The sequence below is a fragment of the Bombina bombina genome, chromosome 2 (assembly GCF_027579735.1).
Source record: "Bombina bombina isolate aBomBom1 chromosome 2, aBomBom1.pri, whole genome shotgun sequence".
Classification (NCBI taxonomy): domain Eukaryota; kingdom Metazoa; phylum Chordata; class Amphibia; order Anura; family Bombinatoridae; genus Bombina; species Bombina bombina.
Genome location: NC_069500.1, coordinates 1,022,715,075 through 1,022,728,473, shown reverse-complemented (window position 1 = coordinate 1,022,728,473; position 13,399 = coordinate 1,022,715,075). Strand labels below are relative to the sequence as shown.

The 13,399-nt window shown below is 33.7% G+C and overlaps 1 protein-coding gene across 1 annotated transcript in view; it reads left to right on the top strand.

The window, feature by feature from the left end:
• TRPC3 (transient receptor potential cation channel subfamily C member 3) overlaps positions 1–13,399 on the top strand; it is a 612,367-nt gene that overhangs the window by 505,098 nt on the left and 93,870 nt on the right. Inside the window, exon 10 of the mRNA XM_053703612.1 lies at positions 10,395–10,604. Within this exon, the coding sequence (XP_053559587.1) occupies positions 10,395–10,604 (210 nt within the window). The remainder of the gene's footprint in view (positions 1–10,394; positions 10,605–13,399) is intronic.

Genomic DNA, 13,399 nt, shown 5'->3' with positions numbered 1-13,399 from the left:
TAGGTAAAGAGTTAGTCTGAGGATTAATCTGAGGGTTTATTTGAGGATCTTGAGCAGAAATTATAGCAGATTGAATTTGGGACATTTATTCTTGAAATTGATTAATAGTCTGTAACATAGACTTTAAGGAGCTTTCAGGTATTTGAGGTAAATTTTCCTGAGACATTGTAAAATAAATAAATTAAATGTAAATTTTAAAACTAAATGGTAAAATAATGTATAATAATATACAATAATGAGTGGAATAATCAATAAAAAATTTAAAATAATTATATGTACAATAAGTAAATAGAATAAACGATTAAGACTAATATTCCTATATAAACCTGAGTATGAAATAACTGTTAACAGGCAAATTAATGAACCAAAATGTTTCTAAAAGAAAAACATCAAATACATTTTTGCAACAAAATTTCTAATAACGATCTCTCAGCTGAAATGACAAACGGCTAATACAGTCAGTTGTTGAGAGCGGGAAAGAGAAGGAGGCAGGAAAATGAGTCCTGTGATGAAACAGAAAGAAGGAGGAGCCACAAACGGAAGAGAAGGAGGAAACAAGATGGTTAACGGCAAGCAAGCCAAAATAAGTAGAAGAAAATGTTGAACTAAATAGCACAGGTAAAATATATGAAAGAGCAACCGGAGACAAACCGGAATTGAAAGGGACATAAAAGGTAGCGAAAAACGAGCAATACAACGAAAAAAGAAAAAATGATGAAAATCAGTATAAAAATAAAATTCCACTAAATTTGAAAAAACGGAACCACTGATAAAACGAAAGAGATAAAAAAAGGCAGAGCAAATAAACGAAATTAAAGACAATTAAATAAATGACAAAATAATAAAGAACAAACTAAATAAATAAAATAAGAATATAAAATTCAAACAATCTTTATTATTATAGTAAAAAATAAATATACTTATCTCATAGAGCAGCAAAAAGAAAAGAGGACTAATAACGGTTTTCTGTCTACCTTATGGACTCTGTTATGACCTGATTGGACATTTACTAACTGTCTATATGTTATTTACATGTTATTGGTTAGGTTTTAATTTTTTTCTGTTATCTCTGTTTAACTGTTTTACTTTAAAAATGCTATTTGAGCAGTAAAAGGAAAAGTAATGCAAAATATGAGTCTCTGTCCTTGTAATAAAATTCACATTTCCAGGAGTTGCATATGAAAAAAAGAAAAGAAAGCAACCCAAATTATCAAAATGTATCCAACTCTACCCAAATGTATCCAAATATATCCAACTTTATCCAAATATATCCAACTTTATCCAAATATATCCAACTTTATCCAAATATATCCAACTTTATCCATATTTATCCAGCTTTAGAAAAGGTACTTAAAGTTTAAGCACAAATTTATAGGCCCACAACACAATATATGCTATGATGGTGGTGCCTTCTGGAAACAATTTATGGTGATACTGGCTTAGATGCTTTGTGCACATAACCAATATATATATATGTAAGCATCTTGTTAGGTTTATATGACTACTAGCATAAACATTATCAATAATACATATTTATATATATATATGTGCATAGCTGTTAATTCCAGTGACATAATTAGGTTTTGCGTTGTTTTAGGCACACAGGTATCTGCTGCAGCCCAATATCCACAGTCTATGACAATTTCATATTATATTTGCCTCATAAACATTTCTCACAAGAGCATTCAGCTATAAACTCCTTCCTGCCAACCACATAATGAGCCCTTAGCATGGCTAGAGACATAGAGAACAGCTTTAACCCATTATCTACCAGACAGAGCAGCAAAAGCTACCAAGCATACACATAGGGCCAGATTAAAAGTGACACAAGTGGGATGCTATAAGCAGTATCGCTGGATTGCTCAAACAGTAGCACGCAACTTGATATTATAAGTCCATGATAAATTTAAAGACCATGATGATTTACCAGAGAAGGTACTTTAAAGTAGCTTTCTAGCTAAAGCCAAAATAGCACTAGCTAAAGCCAAAATAGCACTAGAAGAATTAGCACGACTTGAGACCTGAAGTAAAGTTTAAAGGGACACTGAACCCAAAATTGATATTTTGTAATTCAGAAAGAGCATGCAATTTTAAGCAACTTTCTAATTTACTCCTATTATCAATTTTTCTTCGTTCTCTTGCTATCTTTATTTGAAAAAGAAGGCATCTAAGCTTTTTTTGGGTTCAGTACTCTGGACAGCAATTTTTTTATTAATTGATGAATTTATCCACCAATCAGCAAGGACAACCCAGGTTGTTCACAAAAAATGGGCCGGCATCTAAACTTACATTCTTGCATGTCAAATAAAGATACCAAGAGAATGAAGAAAATTTGAGTAGGAGTAAATTAGAAAGTTGCTTAAAATTTCATGCTCAATCTGAATCACGAAAGAAAAACTTTGGGTGCAGTGTCCCTTTAAGGGTTTACAAAAAAGTTCAGACACATGGGAATCATGATAAATACAGTATTACACACACACACACACACACACATATATATATATATATATATATATATATATATATATATATATATATATATATATATATATAACATTTATATTAATAGAAAGAGAAAAAAAACAGAGGCGCCCAATGGCCTAGTACCATCAACACAATCAGGATATGTATGAGAATAAAGGGCTACTCACAAACGAATAGCACCAGATGGGTGCAAGCAGGCAGACTGGAACCTCACAGTTGTCCAGCTAACTGTATTAGAACAACCAGGTATCAGCAGTGGAGTCCCAGCAAAAGATATCAGTGTGTTCCTAGATGAATACAAAACAAAACCAACATTGCTCAGCACAGTATGGTTTAAAGGGGCAAGTAATGTGAAAAAAAACTCACTTATTGCAAAGCACCTCCAGGTGCAATACCAGCAGGCTGGAGCTTCTCAGCCGCCCATCTGACTGGTCCCAGGTGGTAAGCAGGTTACACAGCAATAACAGGATGTAAAATATAAAGTGCAATCAAAACAGCAGCAAGTGTATAGTATAAAATAAACTTTAATAAAAGCAAAGCGTTTCTCAGCCACATAAGGGCTGTTTCTTCAGGCTATTGTCAATATTGCCAGCTGGGCGGCTGAGAAGCTCCAGCCTGCTTGTATTGCACCTGGAGGTGCTTTGGAATAAGTGAGTTTTTTTTCACATTACTTGCCCCTTTGAACCATACTTTGCTGGGCATGTTGGTTTTGTTTTGTATTCATCTAGGAACACACTGATATCTTTTGCTGGGACTCCACTGCTGATACCCGGTTGTTCTAATACAGTTAGCTGGACAACTGTGAGGTTCCAGTCTGCCTGCTTGCACCTATCTGGTGCTATTCGTTTGTGAGTAGCCCTTTATTCTCATACATATCCTTATTGTGTTGATGGTACTAGGCCATTGGGCACATCTGTGTTTCTTTCTCTTTCTAGATCGCTTGCATAACCAGGACCTTGACCTTCCTTTGACAGAGAGCTGCCCTGACTCCCCTTGGAGCACTTTTTGGACTTTGTTATGAACACTTGTTTTTAAATGGTTTTGTGAATTTTTGTTGATTTTTGTATATATTTTTTCCTTTTCTTTTTGACATTGTATATTGTATATTTGTGAAGAGCACCCCTAGAGGAAATTTGTGTTAGCACTCTTTCTTCTTTTTATTTATATTAATAAAAATATTTTAAAAGGGTTAAAAAGGGATATGATATATGGTGAGGTGTTTGACAGGGAATGGCCAATGTGTATATATATATTGTAGTCTAGTAAGTGTGCAATAGCATTATGTTTAAAAAAGCAATGTACATATCTTAATTAAAAAATAATTCATTGTTAAAAAAAAATACTAGCCATCAACTGAGCCCTCGGTAAATCATAGGAGCCGATTTATCATTTGTCGGACGGACATGATCCACTAAGCTGTCGGCATTTAACATTGCACAAACAGTTCAGGTGAACTGCTTGGGCAATGCTGCCCCCTGCCGATTCACAGGCAATCGGCTGCTGTCAGGGGATGTCAATCAACCCAATCATATGTGATCGGGCTGATTGAAGTGGCGTACGAGTTAAGGAGCAACGGTCTTAAGACCTCTGCTTCTTAACTCCTGTTTCCGGCAAGCCTGAAGGCTCGCGCGGAAACAGATGTATCAAGCCCCATTCAGGCCATGATAAATCGGCCCCATAATCTTTTTGCTGGTGGTGTGTGTATATAGGTGTGTATATATGTGTATTCATGTGTATTTATGTGTTTATATGTGTATATATGTTGGAAAAATGGTGCCTATAGTCTTGCTCAACACATGGTTGCCACAGTCCTTCAATCTGTGAAAAGAGAAATATCTACTAAGTGCAATAAAGCGAAGTGCAAAAAGAGCTTCATAGGACCACCGCTTACTGGGAGCATCATTGTGTGAGGTCCAGTGAGGGTATATCATCAATAATTATTTTACTTTTGCAAACACTCTAGGAGGACATTTTCAAGTTGACAGTTGCAAGTTCTACGACTCACATAGTAGCTAAAACAAGATATTAAATTGTTTAACTGCTGAGCTCTGTATGAACTCTCAACCACACGACTGAATATGTTATAACAATCTAAGGCAACTTGATTGCTGGGCTGCTCATGACCAACTTATAGATACTCTCATAATGCATCAAATTTTATATATGTTTATATATCTATCAATTCTGTATTTTGCCATCATCTAATAGGCAATGAATAACAGGAAACATTAATTACTTTTGGTTATTATATTATGGTCTGTTGATTGCGGATATGTGTGAGTGCATTTGGGGTACCCCAGCAATATTAAGTACAATATGAGTCAGTAACGTTCTCTGTTTTTGCTCTAATGTATGTACATATTTTGATTGGATTAAATATATCCTATTTTGGCTTGCAATCATGGTTATGCCCCTCTATCACTGGATTTAAATTTATATACTGTAGATTCTAGCCGGATAAAAGTTTGTACTGGATAAGATCTACTTTTTTCATATCTTTTATTTCTATATGCCTAATGCACCTTTGGGTTTAGTGCAGTTGATCTAGCGCAGTTTCGGGTTAGCGCACAAGCGATAAAATGAAAAGCTTTTTAGCTTTGTTGCAATATCCAAAGTACTGAAGTCAACGTGCCTGAGTCTTTCACTTGCGCAAAAGCTTTTTACTTTCAACTTGTAATAACTTGTTTTCATTATTGTTTCAGTGAAAAATTGTCCTACACTAATATGCTAGTCCTGTTTTTTCTGATCACAAATTCAGATACTTAACGACAGATTTACAAGGCAGATTTTCACTTGTTAAATTGAACAGCTAAAAGAACTTAATAAACACCAGACAACACTGCTTCAACTTATTACCCATTAACCCAAAATGTTTTCAAAATTGTAAAAATGATTTTACCTATGGGCAAAACACACTGAAATGACCCCTACCATATTGGATGACAATAAAAAGAAACATTACCAAACAAATGCAAGCACTACCTGCTCACATACCCCCTATACTGATAATGCCCCTCTTAAAATTTTCATAAAAAGATGTACACAAATATCTCTATGGTTTTGGAGCACAAAAGGTTAAACGCACACAACACCCATTAGCATCATTACACACTACAAGAATGGATCAGTCAACATACAGGTTCCACAACATGTGATGTAATTGCTATACCCAGATTAATAAGGAAGATATTTTGTGTTGTTTTTCAGCAGCTAACCATTCAGGGCTTGAGGTATATTAGAAGGACATGAAACCCAAAAATGGTCTTTCACGATTCAGATAGAAAATACAGCTTTCCAGTTTACTTCTATTATCTAATTTTCTTTGCTCTATTGGTATCCTTTTTTGAAAGGAATACCTATACTCAGTAGCTGGGAGTTAGCTGCTTATTGGTGGCTGCTCATATATGTCTGTTGTCATTGGCTTACAGATGTGTTTCGTTAGTTACTAGTAGTGCATTGCTTCTCCTTTAATAAAAGATACCAAGCGAATTAAGCAAAACAAGATAATAGAAGTAAATTGGGAAGTTGTTTAAAATTGTATGTTTTATCTGAACATTGACAGAAAACAAGTTGGTTTCATATCCCTTTAATGGTAGAAGCATTTTAGGATTGTGGGCAACCTGTGACATCATCAATAAGTCCTTTAATAAAAAAAAATAATTAAAAAAAAATAATTAAGATATTGCAAGATTTAGTAGGCAAATACAATTTTTTGTTGGTTTTGGCCGGTAACAATTTAGTCCTTATTGACAGGAGCATTTTGCCAGTCTAATTGTTGAAAAAACAGACAAATCATTATTTACCTATGAGAGCTACTGAAATTCTATTGGCTGTTCAAATCAGCCAATAGGATTTCAAAGCTCTCATCCTATTGGCTGATTTGAATTTCAAGAATCAAATCAGCCAATAGGAATGCAAGGTACGCCATTTTGAAACGGGTACCTTGCATTCAACTTCAGTGTATGGTGGTGATCATATGAAGAGGATGCTCTGGGCACAATGCCATCGCACTCCAGGATAGCTCCGCTCCACGCTGCCGGGATGAAGATAGAAGACGTCCTCGAGATGGATGAAGGTGTCGCTGCCTGGATGAAGACTTCTCGCCGCCTGGATGAAGATGGATGTCCGGACTTCAGGAACCAGGAGTAGATTTTATGGGGTTAGTGTTAGGTTTTTGTTTTAATTTTTTTGGGTGTTTGGGTTTTTTTTAGATTAGGGATGGGCACTTGTGAAAGAGCTGAATGTCCTTCTAAGTGCACTTTAAGAGCTGAATGCCCTTTTAAGGGCAATGCCCATACCAATGCCCCTTAAAGGGCAATGGGTAGCTTTTTAGAGTTAGGTTTTTTTTTATTTTGGGGGGTTGGTTGGGTGGGGGTTTTACTTTTAGGGGGGACTTAGTAATTTTTGAAGGTAAAAGAGCTGTTTAACTTAGGGCAATGCCCTATAAAAGGCCCTTTTAAGGGCTATTGGTAGTTTATTGTAGGTTAGGGGGTGTTTTTTATTTTTATAGGGCTATTAGATTAGGTGTAATTGTTTTTATTTTTGATAATTTAGTTTATTATTTTTGTAATCTTAGAGTTTTATTTTTCGCAATTTAGTGTTTATTATTTTTTGTAATGTTAGATTTATTAAAAAATTTTCGTAGTGTTTTCTTTAAATTTTTAATTTTAATTTTAATTAGTTAATGTAATTGTATTAGATTAGTAATGTTAGGTTAATTTATAGTTTAATGTTAGTTTTTTTTATTTCACAGGTAAGTTTTTATTTATTTTAAGATAGTTATATTGTAATTTTAATTTAAAGTTATGGGGGTGTTAGGTTTAGGGGTTAATAGTTTAATGTTTTGCAATGTGGGGGCCGGTGGTTTAGGGGTTATAGGTTTAGTTTAATAGTTACGATCTTGGGGGCTGGAGGTTTAGGGGTTAACACTTTATTATAGTGTTGGCGATGTGGGGGCTGGCGGTTTAGGGGTTAATAGGTTTATTTAGTGTTGGCGGGCGGCGGATTAGAGGTTAATAGGTCTATTTAATAGTCATGATGTGGGTGGGTGGCAGATTAGGGGTTAATAGGTTTAATATAGTGTTTGCGATGCGGGAGTGCAGCGGTTTAGGGGTTAATAGGTAGTTTATGGGTGTTAGTGTACTTTGTAACATTTTAGTTATGAGTTTAGTGAAACATTTTTGTTCCGCAAAATCCATAACTACTGCTCTCAGATGGCGGAATGGATCGTGTCGGTATAGGCTGTAATGCAAGCATTTTAGCCGGACCGCACAACCTGTAATACGGCTCTATGGAAAATCCTACACTCAAACATAATTTTTTTGAGTGCGGAATGGACGTTGTGTTACAGGCTAAAATGCTTGCGGTATAGCTATACCGCCGCAACTTGTAATATGCGTTCCCGGGCCATTCCATGCGCAGTGGCCAATTTTTCAGCGGTATAGCCATACAGCAAAACTCGTAATCTTACCGTATGTGATTTGTTTATTTAAATCTGATTTGTTTTAATAAAATGTTTTTTGAGGAAAAATCTATCTAACGACAGTTTTATATTTAAGATACATTAAAGCTAAAGTTTTTTCATCCTGAAATAAGTATTCATTTTTAATTAAGTAGCATGAGGCTGTATATTCATGATTTCAATGTTTAAATATTTGCTAAACAAATTCCATTAATCTATTCACAATGTCATGCTCTCTAAGAGGTTTTTGTAAAATTATTTTGGGCAATTCTATCCATAAGATATTGTCACAAATTCTTGTTTTTTATCCAAATCAGTAATTTTCTAATATAACTGTAAAACATCTGAAAAGTTATTCTAAAAATTAAACCTTTATATGGTTGTAAATATTAAGGTTATAACAAACAAGAATGAGTCTTTATGTAGAAAATACTTCAAATATAAGATCAAGGGCAAGGAGAATTCTCAATAGCAATGATATATCATGCCCGAAAGTAACAACATAGAGACCTAAAGTCAATAAAGAGACAGGTACTTTAATGAATCTTAAACCTGATGTCTAGGTATATAATAAACTGTATATAATATATTAAGTCACCAGTAAAAGAAGGTATATTGAAACAATTTATTAATCCAGTATTAAGTTAAAACATTAAATTAGTTCTTATAGATAGACACACCATAGAGCGATCTTGTCACATGCCTGTGTCACACTAGCAGAATTTAGTAATGACAAAAATGAATGATTACAAGAGATCAGTTCAAACAATAGGAATCTTCCCTTGACAGCTAAATAAATAATTCACCACATAATCATCTATTAATCATTTGTTAATATGTTAAACAAACATAAGGCTCCTGTAGCTTTTTTTTTAATCCTGAGATTGGCACCATGTACCGTACTTGTATGCCATTTTGATAGATAATTGGCAAGTATGATCCAAATATGGCTTTAATAAAATGATAGAAAAAGGTTAAATAAGCCTTTTTTTAAAAAAGCAAACAGTGTCTTACAGTAGTATGCTGGGCTTTATGGCTACATTGAGTTTCATGTCCCTTTAAAGGGACAGGAAACACCAACATTTTCATTCATGATTTAGATAGGACATACAATGCTAAACAACTTTCCAATTTACTTCTATTATAAAATTTGCTTCATTCTTTTGTTATCCTTGGCTGAAGGAACAACATTTCACTACTGGCAGTTAGATGAAACATCTAGTTAGCCAATCGCAAGAGACAAATGTTTGCAGGCACCAATCAGCAGCTAGCTCCCATAGTGTAGGATAGGTGCACAATTTTCAACAAGGGATACCAAGAGAAAGATGCACATTTGAAAATAGAAGTGAAATTAAAAGTGTCTTAAAATTACATCTATCTGAATAATGTATATTTAATTTTGACTTTTCTATCCCTTTAAATACTATAGTTCATTAAAGATACTTTAAATAGGCAATTGTTGGGGCGACATTCATGGGAGAATGAAAGGTCTGAAAGTCACAGGGAAGGGTGGACCAATCACATTCGAGATAGCACTGCAATTGCAACGCTTCTATTACAAGTGACTGTTTGGGTCTAACACTGTGTGAGTGGTTTTAATTTTAATGATTTATGTATGGATTAAAATTGTTTTAGGAAGTTATTTTAAATGCTTTACTTTTGTATCATAAATTTAGAATATATGGTGACTATAATTATTGACTATATAATGACTATAATTTCCAATACAAATGTGCAGTCTTTATTTTACTTACATTTTGTTTGTTTATTTAGTGTGTGCTTATAACATTGTATTGTTACCACTTATTGGAGAATATAGTAATTTTTAAACTCAAAGTTGATAGGTGTGACAGGGTTATTGAGCTGTTTCCATTTAGTTTGCACCATCTGCTATTCACACTCCTCTCTATAAATGAAAAGATAAATATCACCAAGAAAACAGACATCTAATTTATACACCTCAATGAGAAAACTATCCAACACATAATTCACATCAGTTTTGCTGCAAATTAAAGCAAGTTGAAAGCTGTGCTTCTCAATATACCAATAGTTAGATTTCATTTATGTATTATTTGATGAAATTGAGCTGAATCTGTGTGGGAAGTATGGCATCTAGACATCTTTTTAACTAATACGCCAAGAAACTTAGATGTTGTCTTTTCCTATCCATCACCTTTTACGTTTGCCTTATGCTCTCCTTTTCATACCCACATTTGATGGAATGAAAACTGACAGTGCAGTAACACCTTAGGAACCTGAAAAAGATCAAAATACAAGCTCCATAACAAAAGGTTACAGCTAAAATAGAAAACTAAAAATACATACACAGCAACATCAAGCAGAGACTGGCTTATGCAAATTGTTTATCCTGTTGTGAATCGAGTCACAACACACTGAGCTTTAACATATTGATGTCTCAAAATCATTGTTTTGTTTCCTGTATGTGTAGGATGACAGTGATGTGGAATGGAAATTCGCCCGATCTAAGCTGTGGTTATCTTATTTTGATGAAGGGAAAACGCTGCCACCACCTTTTAGCGTTGTACCAAGTCCAAAATCTTTTGTGTACCTTATTCTGAGGATCATTAACTTCTCCAAGTGTAGGACACGAAGGTTGAAAAAAGATATTGAGATTGGAATGGGAGACTCAAAATCTCGGGTATGTACCCTTGCTGTTATATGACAAAAGCAAAAAAGACTGAGGGCTAGATTACAAGTAGTGCATTAACGGTTGTGTGCGAGCAATATGTGAATATCGAGGGCACATTAATTTGCAGGCGTATTACAAATTGAAATGCGTTTTCTCAACTGCAATCAAATTTAATGCGTATAAGGTTAGCGGGACTGAAGATCTCATGTAAAGGATTAGGAATAAAATAAAAGTTGCACTAAACACAACATAAATACATTAAAATAAACTGTTACACTCATAAAGCACAATCTTATAAAAAATATAAATATTGATAACATTTTTTTACAAGAGTTCAAAGGTATATGGAATATGGCCATGTATTTGACTGCAAAGGGCTATTATATATATATATATATATATATATATATATATATATATATATATATACATACACAGGTGGCCCTCGTTTTACAACGGTTCAATTTACACCGTTTCAGAATAACAACCTTTTTTTCCAGTCATGTGACTGCTATTGAAAAGCATTGAGAAGCAGTGCATTTATTAAAGGTGGAGCTTTCCGCTTGTGTTGCAGCAAAACCAAGCAAGATGAAATTAATCAGTTTAACCAGACCTGAGCTATCGAGCAGATTTCAGAGGAACACGATCTTCCTGCCTATAAATCAGTCCAGATTGGAATGCATAGAAAGAACTGTTTGTAGAAAAATGCAAGTGAAGTCTGTGTTGTGTGATTATTTTATTATGTTTATAATGCTGTTTATCAAATGTTTTTGTTCATTTAACTTAGGTTAATTATATATTCTGTGTTGTGTGATTATTTTATTAGGTTTATAATGCTGTTTAGCATTTAAAGTCTTCATTTCAAAGCTTTAAACATAATGTATTAAGTGTTACTTATGACAATTTTAAGAGGGGCCTGGAACCTAACTCCCTCACTTCCCATTGATTTACATTATAAACTGGGTTTCAATTTACAACGGTTTTGATTTACAACCATTACTTCTGGAACCTAACCCCAGCGTAAACTGAGGGCTACCTGTATGTCTAAATAATAATTCTATAATGTTTAAGAATGTATTTTACTGTGCATGTACTGTAAATTTTTAACATTCCAATGTTCTTCACATATACAGGAAAATGTTATTTTAATTGGACATATCTATATATAAATTATTTTATACCTATACATCTATTACTATAAATATATAGGTATAGATATACATTTTACTTTAACATTATCAGATATATAGAAATATATATTTAAAAATACAAATTACATTTTTTTCTATTTGAAGAACTTTGGAATGTAAAATATGCATAACATGCTTCGGGTTTCGCAATTTAGGTGTAACCAGGTGTCAGCTTAGCACACACAAAGAATGAGTTAGCTTAAGGCGCGTTATGGAAATATTAAATGTTAAAAACATTAATAATACTAATAATTATTAATAATTATGATAGATACTGTAATATATACATATATATAAATATATATATTATATGGATTATTTAGATTTTTTTAGTACATCTATAATAATTATTTACATCAATTATTAATATTTTTCAATATTTTATATTTAATAAAGACATAACGCACCTTAATATAACTCATGTCGGGTTTATATGCGCAAAACCAAGTGGAGTACACTAATTCTTCATGTGCACTAACCCGACATGAGTTATATAAAAAGTGCATTATGTATTTATTAAATATAAAATATTGAAAATGTCAATGCACCTTTGAATACTTAGAGAGATAAATTGTGATAGCAAATAAGACCAGAACTTTGATCAAGTCTGCCCATGTTTCCTTCTGAAAGTAACATTATAGTGCAACAAGTACATGCTTAATTTGTTAGAACGGGATATTATCATTACCGACCTTACAAGTTTATGTATTGAACCCCTACAATGGTGGCTTAAACACCTAGTTAAAGTACCTATCTGAAGTCGCAAAGAACTGTGGATCTCTAGCAGACTAGTCATGTGTGCTCAGGACCAGCAGTTCTCTGTGGCTTCAGAGTGGTACTTTAACTATGTGTTTAACTCATTTGCAGGACATAAAACTGCATTCTCTAATAAATAAAGAACTCTCGGGCTAGCCTTATGCTTATTCCAGGCATTACTGATTCTGTTACAGACTTTACACCTCTACTGGATGCTTGTTTCATGAATTAGACATCCTTTCTGTAAAAAAGTGCTTATGCAAATTACCCCTGAAGCTGCTACCTTCAAACCTCTTGACCTGGTGTTGCTCTTACCACAGTGTACCACACTATATTATATTTAAAGGGACAGTTTACCCCAAAAATGTCTCCCCTTTAAATTGTTCCCAATGATTCATTTTACCTGCTGGAGTGTATTAAATTGTTTACAAGTAGCTCCTTTACCCCTATTTTGGTATTTGAAATAGCTGATTTAGCCTGTGGTATCCCAACCTATACTGAAAGTTTATATACTGGAGTATATTCTATTGACTAGCCTAAGTAAACGCAGCCAGCAGAAGAGATTACACTCTCAGTGAGGTGCAGGATAGTTAAGTAATAAAATGATAATTTTCTATTGTACTCTCTAAGTATTGAGCTTTAGTTTTCCAGACAAATATAAGATAAGGAAGCAAGTCTGTGTACATAAAAGTGATAATATAATGAGATCTGATATTACCTTTAAGTTCAACCCATTGTAATAGGCTGTGGTTTAAAAGCACAAAACCAGTTACTTCATATACACAAATAAACCTAGAAATGCAATTTCTCATAAATTTTATACTCTAAACCTGGTATAACAAGTAATTGAAAAAATAT